Here is a 15,057-nt window from a genome sequence, read left to right as displayed (position 1 = left end):
CTAAAAAGCCTCCTTCCTCATTGCTTTCCAAAATGCAAGTGAAGAAAATGAGCATCAATGCTCCTAAAATGGCTGTTGAAGGATAGTGATGAACGAATCTGTCTCGTTTCGCTTTGCCATAAAATTCGTGAAACAGCAAAAAAAATCGTGAAACGCATTTGTCGCACAATTTTTTTGACACCCGCGTCTTTTTTGGCCACCGGCATCTTTTTTTTTTTTGCCCACACTTTTTTTATGCGACCGCGCCCAATTTGACTCGCGTCGAAATTTTCTGCAGCAAATTTTCACGGAATGGCGAAATGCAGAAATTTGCTGCAAATTCATGCCTGCCGAAAAAATTTGCTCATCACTACTGTAGGACTATGTTTAAAAAAAAAAGGGATCCATGGAAATGAATGTCCGTTTAAAGTCATGGAAGTCACAAATTTGTCGAGTTTGTGATTCGAAGAATTAATATTTATTGAGTTTAGCAATGATTTTGGCTCGAAAAATTTGAGCACTTCGAAAAGCTAACTCAATAATTTCGTACAAGCGAGTAAAGATTATCGGGACATTTCATAAATACAGCACTGTTCGAATTTAATATCCAATCTTGAGTTTATGCGAACTTTCAAAGCCAGAAAAAACAGAGTTTTAGTAAATGTGCCCCTAGGTGTCACCTACTGACTGTGTTTAACTGCTTTGAGCAGTCAACCTCTGTTGGTTTTTTTTTTGTATGGGGAGTGCACAGTGCAAGTTTATCACTATACATTTTAGCCATAGAATCCCAAAGGATTATTCAAGATAGAGCTTGAAAAATGAGCTTGATGTTGCACCCCTTAATTCTCTAACACCTGTATTTGCAGGGATGCCTACCTTCACAAATCTAAGATAAAGGATGGCATTTAGTTATATGCCCTATTGCCTATATAAGGATAGATGTTACATTGTTACATCTTATTTTTGTCTATAATACCCTCTAATTTAGTCATAAAAAAAAATAACCATGCCCCCTGGCAAGCATCTTTTCTCCAGAGAAAATAACCCAAACCTTGATATTCAGTGCATACACAAGGTGAGGTTGTACCAGGGATCTATAAAGAGGCAAATTATGCTTTCAACCCTCTAACTAATGTCTTTTTTATGCAAAACAGCACTTTATTTGCTTTACTAGCTACAGACTGATATAGAGTTTTGTTTGCAAAAAAATCCCCAAATTCTCTTTAACCACCACTGTTTGTAATCTTTTCTTCATCTAGTATCCAAGTACTGTACAATTTTTATGTTTTAAACCAATATTCTTTGATTTACAGCCTTCTATGATACTGTATCAAACTTTAGCAAAAACCTAAGTAGATCATATCCATTCACACCAAAACGATTGGTTTCTACTCTCCTCCTCATAGAAGGCAATTTAGTTTCTCTGGCAAAATCTGTTGTACATAAAACCATACTGTAACAAACTCATAGTAGTGTGATTTGGAATGTATTCCAGTATATTATGCCTTATCCTACCAGTCATGTCCAACCAACATGGCTATAGTTTCAGGCTGAGAACAGGATCCCTTTGTGAGTAATGACACCACATTATCAGCTCACCAGTCTCTTGACACCATGCTGAAAGATAGTATATGGTTTCACAATGTATTGCTCAAGAGAGAGGGGAAGTATAAATCATTGGTGGTGCTTAACATTTGGCACCCCCTAGTGATTTCAACTTTTCTTCTTCCTTGCAAATCAATACCAGTTCCTATCTCTACTTGATAAAAAAAGCATACCACCAAACATTTTTAATAATGATGATGACTTTAACTGCATTTTCCCATTTCACTTCATGTTTGTTAACTTGCTTTCATCTTTTTGAGCCACCACAGAAGTTTCACGTATCGCTGATTGGTTACTCTTACTTACGAAACAACAAAAACAGATAATGCAGATGAATATGGAATAGATAGCTTTAACTCTTATTAGGAAATGTTGGCATGAACCCCAGATTTATCAGTCTAGGCTATAAATTGTGTATATAGATAGAATATTCTCTGCACTTTGTATGTTTCTTTCTATTCTATGTTAATGTTGTATTTAAGTATTTAAATAAAGGCATGGCTAAGTATTTTCTACCATGGATCATATTGCACTGTTCACTACTGTTGCCAAAGAAAGGCAACACCTTTATGTTAGAATAATTTCCCTTTTGGAGTTTTATTTTAAACGTCATAATATACCAAAGGTTTTGAATTACCTTAAAATATTCTCCCTTTTCCCTCCAAACAGTGAGCATGGCCACTAACAGACTTATAGGTGCAGTAGCAGGGACCATTCTGGCTCTTGGGGTGATATTTGGAGGCACAGGGTGGGGAATAGAGTAAGCATTTTTCAAGTTTTATATCTGGTGCCTAGTGTGTGAGGTAAAATTATATTGTGTGTCTGAGCCTTCTGTGTAATTGTCCCTTTGGCTTTGTGTCATGTGGTGATGACCGTAATAGTCATGTGATTTGACTGTGTTCTTGTCATGTGATTTGCTCATGCAGTGTTAACTCTCTCCTGTCTGGGACAATGTGGGGCATAAAATGACTTTATAGTTCTTTTTCTTATTGACCCAAGTGGATCAATGTATTTTGTCAGTTTTTCTATTTAAATCCTACTATTAAAAGCACAAATTAGTTATGCAGCCTTAAAATTAAAATTCTGACACTACAATAATTATTTTTGCTTGAAATAAAACAGCACATCTTATTGACATTTCTTATTTACATTCTTTATTTAAATGAAATTAAATATTGACTGTTGTATTTTATTGTCTTCAAAAATACTTTATTTGGGATGTAAGATCATGACATGAACAATGAAAGTGGTGTATCTGGGGGATTTAAATATATTTAACTATATTTATTCTGCTAAGTAAGAGGGCTAGATGCAATTCAATGAAAAAAATCACAAAATATCTCAAATTGCTCACTGTTCTCCTAATTCAATTCCAGATTTTCCCATAGGGCCAGATATAACTCAATGATAAAAATAAAAACTCTATTGAAGTCTATGTGAAAAAACTGGATCGGAATTTGGTGAAAAGTTTTCTGTCCTCAAATTGAATCTCGCCCATAAGTTGTCATAAAATAACATTTTCTCATTGATTTGAATCTGGCCCAAAGTGTGAAAATGCCACTATTCTAGTTAAAGATATGTTTGGCTGAAAAGTAGAACTTGTAGGCAAAAAAGCTGAAAGAATAAATTAGTGAAAACTACCATATGTGGCAGATATGTGAATTTCAGTGTCAGGATTGAGGAATATAAGCTTTAGGACATACAACTAAAACCACATAAATCACACTCATGATGTAGGGTTAGAAAAATGTTGCTAAGCAATGAGCTAGTTAACTAAATGTAATTGTGTTTAACACTGTTCATTTACCACAATTATATGTACTGTTTTTACTAACTTGTCTGGGCATAAGATTTCATTTGTAATCAGAACTCTGAAGTTATTGTAACTGTTCACATTCATAACTATGAAGACATAGTTAACTGTTTCATGTAGTTTTGCAGGTGCTGTTATATACGTCAAAATAATTTTTGGTTTTTGTAGTCCTTTGTAGTTCTAGTGGTATATGGTTGTCATTGTGCTTCTTTAGGCTTAATTCAGCTGTATAAAGGAATTTTTTTAAAAAGGGGAAAACATATATGAGGAAGCCTCAGTTCTCTAGTGACTTATGTGCTGAAGCTTTTTTTTAGAAAAGCCTGCCTCACAGAAGCATAACTGCTACTCCCACAGGCTCTTGGTCTGCAAGTTGTCTCCCACTGCAGAAATGAGAGCTTGTAGATACTGATCAAGAGTATCAGCGAGCAGGCTGTCAGGTGAGACTGGAGAAACCAAACTTTATATCTAAGATCCTGTATTAAAAAATAAGTACTAGAAAGAAGCTTTTCTTTTAATCCATGAACATTGTTGGAAAATGTTACTTCCCTTTGCTTGCCTTAGCCAGCAAGCAATTTTAGTTGAAGCCATTCCCTTTAGCCACTGTCTGTTGTACTCACTGGTTCAGAGGGCAATGGTAAATATAGCCCTTTTGTCACACAATTATTGCCCTTTTCCATGGACAACCAAGAGCTTGAAATGACCCTTTAATGCAGAAGAATGGTGATTGCCTCATGTAAATTCTCTATATGCAGGATTCCAACTTAATGTAAAGTGTTTAACATAGACTGAGCCTCATTCGTGTGCATTAAAATATATTTTTAGATGCTTTGTTGCCTGCAGGAGAGGCAGTCTCCCATAAGCTTCTTAGTGATACCCATGCCATTGCTTTAGAATGATAACCGATACCCATGCCATTGCTTTAGAATGATAACCGATACCAAACTTTGCAATCATCATAAGACCTAAAAACCTAATTTTCCCACATTAGGAAAAATGCAACTCTTATAGTCTGGTTTAAGCACACAACCTTTGCAATAGTATTTTTTCCTGTTTTAATGATATTTGGGGGACATTCATTTTTCAAAGTAATGCAATTTAGCATAGATTCTTAAAAAAATTGTCAAGACACATATGGGTTATCTACTTATTAAAGTACACACACATTTATTTAATTAGAAACTAGTGCTGAGCAGGTAGAGCATACATGAGGGCATGTTCCAGGACTAGTGCTCTAAAGGCCTTCGTTTGTTGCTTATGGTAAAAATGTCTTTTTATAACACAAAATCAAGTTTCTTTCTATTTTTAATTTATTATGAAAAATCAAAGTTTCTTGCTTTGTTCTAGTTAAATCAACATCAGGTAAGTTCTGAAAGCCTTTTATTGTTTTAGGACACCATTTGCTCGCTTTAATTCAAGCACTTTCCACACACTGCCTATGCATGAGAGTAAATACATTCTTTTATAGGTTGCATATCTGGTGAAGTGAAATTTATACACAATACACAAGATTTCAGTATTGCTGCCTGTGGTTTGACAATAAAATGAATATAAAAATGAAATTTGGTAAAAAAAAAAAAAAAGTATTCAGTAAATGCATAATTCTACTATAAAACATTTATGCTTTTAATAGTATTTAAACAAAAAAATCAAATATTATTTTGCCTGGCCATAAAAAAATATAACCTATGAATAGTTGTGAGTAGTTCTGACGCTTAAATTATGGGTATCTTTGTACACAAAAATCTTTTTTAGTGTGGTTAGAATATGGCACGATGCTGTGACAGAGTAAATGAAGATAAGGACCATTCACTTATATTCAAGTACTCTCTGTGCTTTTCAGAGAAAATTGCACACACTAATTTCTCCCCATTGCCACCTTTTTTCTTTTTTAAATCCTGCCATCTGCCTTTTATTTTTGATATGATTGCTTTTTGAAGCAAATTAGATTGCTTTGATGTTTGAAATGTTCTGAGGAGTAAGTTTAGATGTTCTGATTGTCTCTTTGAATTCCTACAGAACCTTTTTTCAAGTGATAAAATTATAAATAAAACTTAAGATAAGGGACATTGCAGTAATGTCAAATTGTTATAATGCAGGTTTTTATAAAGGTTAAGTGGATTGGCCAATTAGCTGAAAGCAAATGAAAGACTTTTTAATAATATAGTAATTATTTTGTCAGCATAGCGATATGTTCCGTGTCTCTTAGGTAAAGAATACAAAGAGCTTATTTTTCCTAAACATCCAATTAGCAATAACGTTTGCCTCCACAGGGGCCATTGACAGTCTGTTGTATGTCTCTATTGTAAGGTAAAAATTTGAAGATTAGTAGATACATTCCCACGGCAGCATTTTGTAAGGGTCCTCCACCTAAAAATTTGGTAGATATTAACAAACTATATAAAACAAGAAATCTAAACACACAGCAGCAATAGACTTTTACTATATATTGGTATATATATATTTTTTACTGTATCTCCCATTCTGGTTGGTTCTTATGTTTTGTTCTCCCCATACTCCTAGGTCCTAGTGCAACCAATCTTATAATAGGCTCTATCGCTGGTGCCATCCTGGTAGCAGCAATTGTCCTTGGGGGGACTGGATGGGGCTTTAAGTAAGCAATACCGCATGTCTTTTTTCAATGGCTATGCCATTACTTTCTGCTGACTGTATATCACAAGGTTTTGAGTTTCTGCTACAAAGTATTTATCAGACATTGTGTAGGGCCCACATATTTTTAATATGAAAGGGAAAATGGCAAAGCACATTCCAATATTCATTTAAAAAAAGTTAAACTTGGGTGAAAAGATAGAGAAGTAGTGGAACAGGTCCATAGAACTCTGAGTAGATGCTACATCTATAATGGCTGTGGTCTTGTAGGTGATGTATATTTTATCAATACCTGTCCAGTACTTGACCTAAAATACATGCTAACTCATTATTCAAAAATCTTTGGTAAAGCCAGTTAAAAAAAAATAAATTCCCTAATGACATATTGTGTTATCTGCTTTTCAACAAGTATACTTCACTAGTCTTACTAAGAGCTGACTTGGTACTGCATCAATAGAATGTTATTCAGGACTGGTGCCATATAAAGATGGAGAAGGTGCACACAATTCAGTTTAATGAGAAAAAAAATGGTGGCTCGGTCTGTCACACAGCCTATAAATAATAAGATTGTGTAGGCAATGGTTACTACAAAGTAAATCCCTGTAGCCTGTTACTTTATACAGAGAGAATCAAGGTTTAAAACTGAAATCTGGGGTCAGGCAATGCCACACAAGTTTTGTACAAATGTACATATTTTACATTTTTAGTCCCATGTGCAGTGCTTCTTTTCTGTGCTGTCCTTGCCCACATTCAGGCACAGTAGATGTAATAACCACATAGAATATATCAGGTAGTACACACAGCATTATATACCCACTAGATGCCCTTTGCAAGGCACACAGTATTTTTTATTTTTTCTTTCTTTTGATGTGTGCCATTACCCTTGTGTTTTCAGCTAGAGCGCCATTTGGAAATCAATATATTAGCCTTGTCGATGCAAAGTTTAGAACATGTACATTATTAGTAAACATCCATATGTGAAATACAATTTATGACAATATGTCAGCTGCTACAATCTGATCAGCAGAGCTTCCCCTTCATTATTCTTTCCTGATTTCCTGATAGTCATTCACTTCTCCAGTATTTCTCTTTTCCATGTGTGGCATGATCTCTTTCTCTTACACTTTCCTCACTTATGTCACCCCTATTTTTCTTTGCTCCCGTGCACCATAATATCCTACATATTATCTAACATTGCCCACCATCTAAAAAGTTTCTCTCCTTTACTTATGTATATTGCTTTATTATATATATATATATTCATTCTAGTTAACTGCCATACTATCCTACTTTCCTTCTTTTTCCATGAACAGTTATATTTTATCTTTTCTCCCGTTATGCTCCTACTAAATTCCCTTTAATCCTATGCAGTCACCACCCCCAGTGTAACACTGTTGGGAGTGTGAATTCTAATGTGTACTGCTGGAAAGGAGTTTTTACTTTGAATATCTGTGTTAAGTACAGATCTTATAACAGGGGCATACATTTTAGCTCGGTAAAGAAATGATTTTATTTTATTGCTGTACATGTCAGTTAAGTAATCATCTTCTGTCGGTGCATTATCTTCTATTTGCATAATGGCAAGGAAAGAAAATAATCTGATATAGCAAAAATATTTATATATATTTTTTAAGACAGGTACATTTTATTCTTTATTCTTTTCTTCAACTACAAATTTAGGTCATGGCATATTTGCTGAGGTGAGCATTAACATAACTGGAACATTCAAAAGTACAAAATGCTAAATACTGCACTAGAAACAACTATGAACATTATGGTACAGTACAGTATCCCACAACCAAATTTGTGATATGAGCAAAAGCACTAAATTCCACAAGGTGGCAGTTGTGGCTTATTATGTGCATAAATGTGTGTTTTTCAGCATAAAAATTCATATACACATTTCCCTTTACAGATGGGGAACACTTTACAATAAGAGTTCTTAATAATACCTTTCGCCTTCTAAGAAAATTTAGTCTGTTCTTATATTTTATGGTTAAAATTAATCAAAATAGTTTTGTAATAAGGGATAATAAAAGTTCCCATGGTCAGCATATGACAAACATAGTAAACATATTAAAGTAACTACTTAAATGAGAATTAAAGCTTAACTAAAGAAGTAGGGCAGAAATGTTGCACATTATGTATTGGGGTTCTGTAACAGTCCAAGGCAACCACAGCCATTTAGCAGTAAAGGATCTGTGCCTCCGAAGATGCCCACAGTAGCTCCCTATATTTTTTTCTGTGCTGCTGTCATTTACTGAGCTTAGGGGCCAATGCACAATATACTGTTTGTATAGAATACAAATATCACAATAGGTTGATTAGTACATATTACAGATTATTAGTACATGTAACATTAGCTTTTATGACAGGCAAACCTCATTTTCTGCTTCATAATTTGCAATGACCCCTAAACTTAGCTTCTCGGAGCACACTGAGCATGTGAGTGTCACTGACACTTCTAACAAAATCCAAGATTAGGAGCTCTTGTGACAACTGTAAAGACCTAGATCATGTATAAAGCATGGCATATCTAGCCATATTTATTTTTAGTGTTTAGTTCTCCTTTTACATTAAACATTGTAACCCCTCTATGTAATTGAATTTACAATGTTTGCCTAGGTACAGTAACCAGTAAATGCTTCTATTGGTGATCAGTAAATGCTTCTGTTGGTTATTAGACTTATAGCAAACATTGCTGCTTATATTATTTAACCTTAAAATACTCACATGTTAGTGGCTTAGAGTAAAAAAGTAAAATTGTGTAATAGTAGATCGACAGGTACCTGAATAAAAGGGACTGGATTGCAAATGGACTGCTACATAGTCATATTAAAATAGTAAGGGCAATAAGAAATGTTATTTGTTTTAGCAAGAGTAGAATATACAATGTGCATATTTTAGCTTTAAATAATAATGTTCTCTTCTAAGAATGACAAATATTTAAAATCTTTATCATATAGAAAAATTCTCCTCTTTCCACCCAAAGTGCCATTTATCTTTTTCACATAAAAATGGATAAAAAGAGACCATGGTAAACCTTTGCGACCATACCTTCAGTAGAGTCATGTTTTATATAAAAGAATATTTTGCTGTAGCAGAACCTCAAACACATTAGCCTGGCCTAGATCACAGCTTGAAATGCATGTTATTTATGACGGATGGGAAATATTTGAACTATAATAGCAACTTTAGTATCTTTGATAGTCTTTGCATATGCATATAGTAATAGTCAGTATTCAGTGATGTGGTCTTCTGTAGCAAAACTTTTTAAAGCAGTCCCGTCAAGTGTTATTTATTTAGTAGGCCATTCACACTTTTTGATCTGCTCTTATGTTGGAATAAATGTCCCAACCATTATAGGGTGACCTGCCTGTAATGGTTTAATCTTATTTGACTTCCTATTGCTTTCCTTTATGATCTCTAGCACATATTCTGATTAATGGACACTGATCAAAGTATTTCTCTAGTTAGAAACTTAATACTGGATATTTAAAAATGATGTAAATTAGTTAGTAAGTTTTTTTAAGAAGTGGCTGAAGTAACGTGTTTAACATATGTGAAATGCTCAAGCATTAAGTGGTATCTTTCTTGTATTGGCACATAATCTGACATGGGAATGGTTCCTCTTATCAGATATTTTATACATTTTCTGCCCCTGAATCTTTGCTACCAGAGTATGTCAACTTTTGCTTTCAGAAGCAGAAGCATTATCTTGTCAACAGCAGAAGTAGATAAGTCACCAGCATTTTGGGAATCAAACTTGCCTAATTTTGAGGGTAGATATGAAACCCAGTGTTTAGTAATATTGGACAAAAATAATTTGGCAATTTGAGAAGTCTTGACAGTTAATGGTTTTCATATAACTGTATTGGTTATATATTAGTCTGGATTTTTTCTCATTGCCTATATTACTGGCATGGCCCTGTAAAACATATTTCAAAACTATAAGGGTTTAATGTGACAAATCCATTTAAAGCACCAAACATGAATGTGTGTATTTGAAGTGTATTTTTAATTAGCAGGGCCCTTTCCTACTCTTCTATTCAACAATCCTTGTTCTTTGATTAATTTTAAGACTCCTGTTTGTTATAAATTAATTTTTAAGAGCTGTTTAACTTGTTAGAGTTGTATAAATGAATGGCAATGATTTGTTATAAGGAAGCACAACATTATATTATGTTTTTGTGCACACATCTAAATCAGTAAACTGTTCAAAACACACCTGCCTACTATATAACCACTCTTTTTTTCAAAAGTTTGTGATTTGGTGTAGGGAATATGTAAAAAAACTGTGCCCTCATGATCTGTTTTACATTATTTATATTGTACACATATCTGTTTTATGGCTCTTTTGCACCATTCAGTGCAGAAGACTTGACAAACAAGGTACCTTCTGGCCTTTGTGGTAGGATTGATACAAACACATGGATCTTGAGGAACCCCTTAACTAAGTTTTGTGTTAAATCTGAATACCCTTTATTCTCGCAGAATATAGTAGTTGTAAGTTTCTTTATCCATAGGTGACAGTTGCCTGGTGCTCTAGCAGATTATGACATTTGACTTTTATTATCATTCACCATATTGATAGACTTTCTTCTGCTATATAATACAAGTAGACACATCTTTCTTTTATTAATTTGTATAATTTTTTACAGTATTGTTTTGTTATTTATAAGTATTTGACAGCCTCTACTGAGCAATAACATATAATAACATATTATTTGCTATTGTTGGCTAATAAGCCAAAAGGCAAAGGAATATTGGATCATACAAACATTTTAGAATAAAATAAAAGGTGTTTCTTTGCTGTGAGGAAAAAATGGTTCAGCGTGGAGGATCAGTACCCTCATTACTGTTATTTAAAATTAGTCCTAATCTTGACTATATGGGTAAAATCTTTAAGTGTACGATTTGACAGATTTCTGTGCCTGAGAGTTTTATTTAACCAGAGTGGGCAGTTTATGAACTGTAATATTTATTATTCTTAACCCAAGCAATGTTCTAGTTATAGACAACATTTAAGTGTGCACTGTTGGTTATAGGAATATTAGTAGTATTTATCTTGCATATTTACAACATGCTTTCTTGTGGACTGAAGTATATACAAAAGACCACTGTTTATTTTTCTTTGTTTCTTTTTACATTAATTCACTAGTGTTTCACAGAACACAAGGCTGCATATGCATATTTTGAAACAACTGTTCTCTGTTTCTGCATGCCAACTTGCAGGCGGTAGTGGTGCATATGCCAAGTGTTACCAGACTGAATGCATGAGCCCGTTGCTTGATGCCCCACATAAAGCCAGATTATGGGGAGGTTGCACCCTGTGTTTGTTGTTGCCTTGTAATGTTGTGATAAATTTAAGTATAAGGTTATACTCTGTATACTTTTAAAGGAGAATAGGCATCAGCACGCTTTATTTGTTAACAAAAATGCTTATGCACATTAACTCTACTAACCACTAACTGAGTCCTTTCTCCTTAATGTGCATTCTATCCGTGTGAGATAATTTTAGCTTAAAATGTGCTTTTACTTGTGGCACAGAAGGGCTCACCAGGTGGCACCCCTAATGTTTATTAAATAATCTCTGCTAAATTATGTCTGCCAAATAAAGTATTTTTTATAACATAATATAAACTGGGATTTAAGAACTGTACTCTTAACAGAAGTCAATATTTTTCTGGATTGATTTTCAAATATAAATTAAATTATTTTAAAATGAATTAAATGATAATATAAATATGTTATAATCATAATATGATAACATTTTAGTTGCTTGATATCAAATGAATATTAACGATAACAAGACTTACCTGGTGACCTATCTGTGTTGTCATGAGTAAAGCCATAACTAGACATCTGTTGTATATATTACTAACTGATTTTTATGCTCTCCTTTTACACCTTCAATGTGATTGACAAGAAATGTCAAAAAGCGAAGATATGATCCATCACAATCAGGAATATGAACACAGCTGGACACTTTTTTCCTGCACTTCTGGCATATTGGTAGGATGAACACAGAGAGCACTTCCATGAAAATGCCCATTATATCCATTACAATCTACAAAATGCTCGCAAACATCAATTGCTTTTTGGGTTTATATCATGGAGATTTGAAGTAATATTCTCATAAGTCTTTTTCCAGAATAGTAGAAAAAACTCACAAGCAAAAGTGTTTCCTTGAAATCAAATCCAGCCTACAGAAAATATTGTTTTTATTAAATTAATAAAAAGAAAGTAAAAGGAAATTCAAGTGCAATAGCTTTTTCAACAAATCCTAAGCAAGTATAAAAGTTACATTTTGCAGGATTGCTTTTTTGGCACCAAATGAGCTTTTCCAAACTTCGGCATGACTTTTACCCTTTCTTACTGATTACTGATAAAATCAGGTAGCATGAAATTTTGCAAAGGGTAAAACTGCATGGCACATTGCTACAAACAAGAAAAAAGGAAAAATTGAGCAAACCTTCAAAAGAACCCTAGAGTGGAAGATGGATCCTTCTGAAGATATTGAAAAATTAACTTAACTAAAAGTGCATTGTAGTCATCTCTTAAGATTCAGGGAACAACTGAGGTACCAAGCAGTTAACACCCTGAAACACACACTTTTCTGTAATCCAAGCCATGAGAGATGAAATCATAAGATGGGCAACTTGTTAATGACTTGTAAATATGAAAATAGAAGACTTGTCACTGGATGTTGGAAAGGATTTTCTCACAGCAAAATCTTTTTGTGTATGTAAAAAAAATAAGAAAATGTAAAAAGATTTTTCATATATATATATATATATATATATATATATATATATATATATATATATATGAGTTTTTTGCCCCCTCACTTCTTCTAGCATGTAGGGTAGGCACGCTGCTGGGCTTGCAAACATTACTAAGGCAGACAGAGCATGTAAATGCAGGAAATTTTGGCACAAATAAAGTGTGATATAAGGTTTGTATGCTTGAAACCAAAAAAGACACCTTTATTAAAGTATATAATGTAAATGGATATGTATTTAAAAATTTTAAAACTTTTTTCGTTGCTGCCGTGAGAGTTCCTGTACATAATGTATGAAAATAGAAAATTTGCTACATACTCAAATTATTCACTGAAGTGCCAAGCTTATATACACATTTCTTTTTTAATGTTTATTTCCCACATGCATGTAAATACTGTATGTATCTTAAATGAATACATTGTTTTTCTTTTATGTAAGTTGGTGTATCTGTGTATACACAATACATTCTCTTATTCATTTGTGTGTCTATATATATATATATATATATATATATATATACAGTCTAGAAAAATCAATAATGTATGTATTAGTAAAAACATAATATTTAAAACTACTGCTGCATCTTAAAAACAAACATATTGTCTGGGAGGTCCTATACATAATTAAGAAGTGTATGCCATTTTTAAACCTTCTTCCTAAGTCTACTCTTTACTTAGAGTGTATGTGTAGAAGATGTTTTTATTTCGTCTTTAGGGATCACATCAGTAAACAGTCCTATTCTGAAATGCATTTTATGCCACCTTAATTGTTATGTTCAGATGTGCTCAAATGTTCAAATTGACTTGTGGGGTATATGCTATATATCAGTAGGACTTGAGTTTAACATACTTCTACTGGTATTTAAAGAATAATTTTACTGTACTATACATTCCTACATATACAGTTGGCAGAAATAGGTCTGTCTGACAGTTTGCCCTTACTCTAGTATACTATGAAGAATTCAGTAATATTCAGTAGTGTCCGGCTCAGGGCTTAAATAATTAAAATGGTCACACACAATTGCAACTCTGCAGAATGTTACTACACATTATAATTACAATACAGAAAACATTATTATGATTATTAGATGTATTTCTAAACATTAAAATATAATGTTTATGTAATAAAACACATTTTTAATGATTTAAGCCCATAGTCTGTTATTAAGCAGATCCATCACTTGATAATATATTTAATGCAGACTATCTTTCTTTAGTGAAAACTCTTTAGGCCTTATTCACATTACATAAACCAATGACAACAGCATATTTGAAATTCAGACAGAAGAAAGCTTATCTGAGTAATACTATGAAATTAGAATTTTGTCAATCTGTGCAGTCAGATATATTTACATTTCAAGGGTAGATCAAAGTAGCCAGACCTGTAGTCACAGTCATCCTTATGGCCTTGCATGGAAATGTGACGCACGTGCTATTATCCTGTTTTGGCTAACTACATATAATTTTAATAAAAGTTATACAAGCAATATCTAACTTTGCATAGAACACCACCCCAGTAGGAACCTGCAGAGGCAGAAGGAGATGGCAAGGCAGACATTGGTTCTGTATAGTTCTAACAGTGTACAACAAAGTCTGGAATGTACAGTGTTAATTGCCATTTTTCTCCATTCCTTTACATTAAATTGAAATAGGGCGACATTAAGGCAGGATTTAATCACGGGCTAAACTGTTGTTCTCCAAATGAAGGTGAGGCCTCTATGCTTCTTTATCGGTGTACACTGATAACAAACAGGAAATGTGAAAAGGACTATTTATTAAAGTGGTAGCAATAAAAACGATTACTGTATGTAATGCATTTACTATTACAGGTATAGGACCCATTATCCAGAATGCTCGGGACCAAGGGTATTCCGGATAAGGGGTCTTTCCGTAATTTGGATCTCAATACCTTAAGTCTACTAAAAAATCAATAAAACATTAATTATACCCAATAGGATTGTTTTGAATCCAATAAGGATTAATTATATCTTAATTGGAATCAATTACAAGGTTCTGTTTTATTTCTACATAGAAAAAGGAAATCAGTTTTAAAATTCTGAATTATTTGATTAAAATGGAGTCTATGGGAGACAGGCATTCCGTAATTCGGAGCTTTCTGGATAACGGGTTTCCGGATAAGGGGTCCGATACCTGTACTACATCTCTGCAAATATGAGGCTGCAGAGAGTAACCATTTTGTATTTAAAAAGAATCTAGACGTTTAAGTAGTGGGCAACTCTTGGCTCATGCTACATGAGCAGTCCCTGAG

At 33.5% G+C, this 15,057-nt stretch overlaps 1 protein-coding gene across 7 annotated transcripts in view; it reads left to right on the top strand.

The window, feature by feature from the left end:
* The window catches only part of adam23 (ADAM metallopeptidase domain 23), a 106,039-nt gene extending 91,999 nt beyond the window's left edge, over window positions 1-14,040 (top strand). For 4 of the 7 annotated variants that reach the window (XM_031892567.1, XM_012970226.3, XM_012970223.3 and 1 more), the window contains 2 exons: window positions 5,918-6,008; window positions 11,934-12,246. In XM_031892567.1, coding sequence (XP_031748427.1) covers window positions 5,918-6,008; window positions 11,934-11,979 — 137 coding nt within the window. In that variant the 3' untranslated portion in view covers window positions 11,980-12,246. 7 annotated transcript variants of the gene reach the window in all.
* The last annotated feature ends 1,017 nt before the right edge of the window (window positions 14,041-15,057 follow it).

Source organism: Xenopus tropicalis, chromosome 9, assembly GCF_000004195.4.
Source record: "Xenopus tropicalis strain Nigerian chromosome 9, UCB_Xtro_10.0, whole genome shotgun sequence".
Lineage (NCBI taxonomy): Eukaryota > Metazoa > Chordata > Amphibia > Anura > Pipidae > Xenopus > Xenopus tropicalis.
The sequence above is the reverse complement of the archived record's forward strand: the minus strand, read 5'-3'. Positions and strand labels throughout refer to the sequence as shown.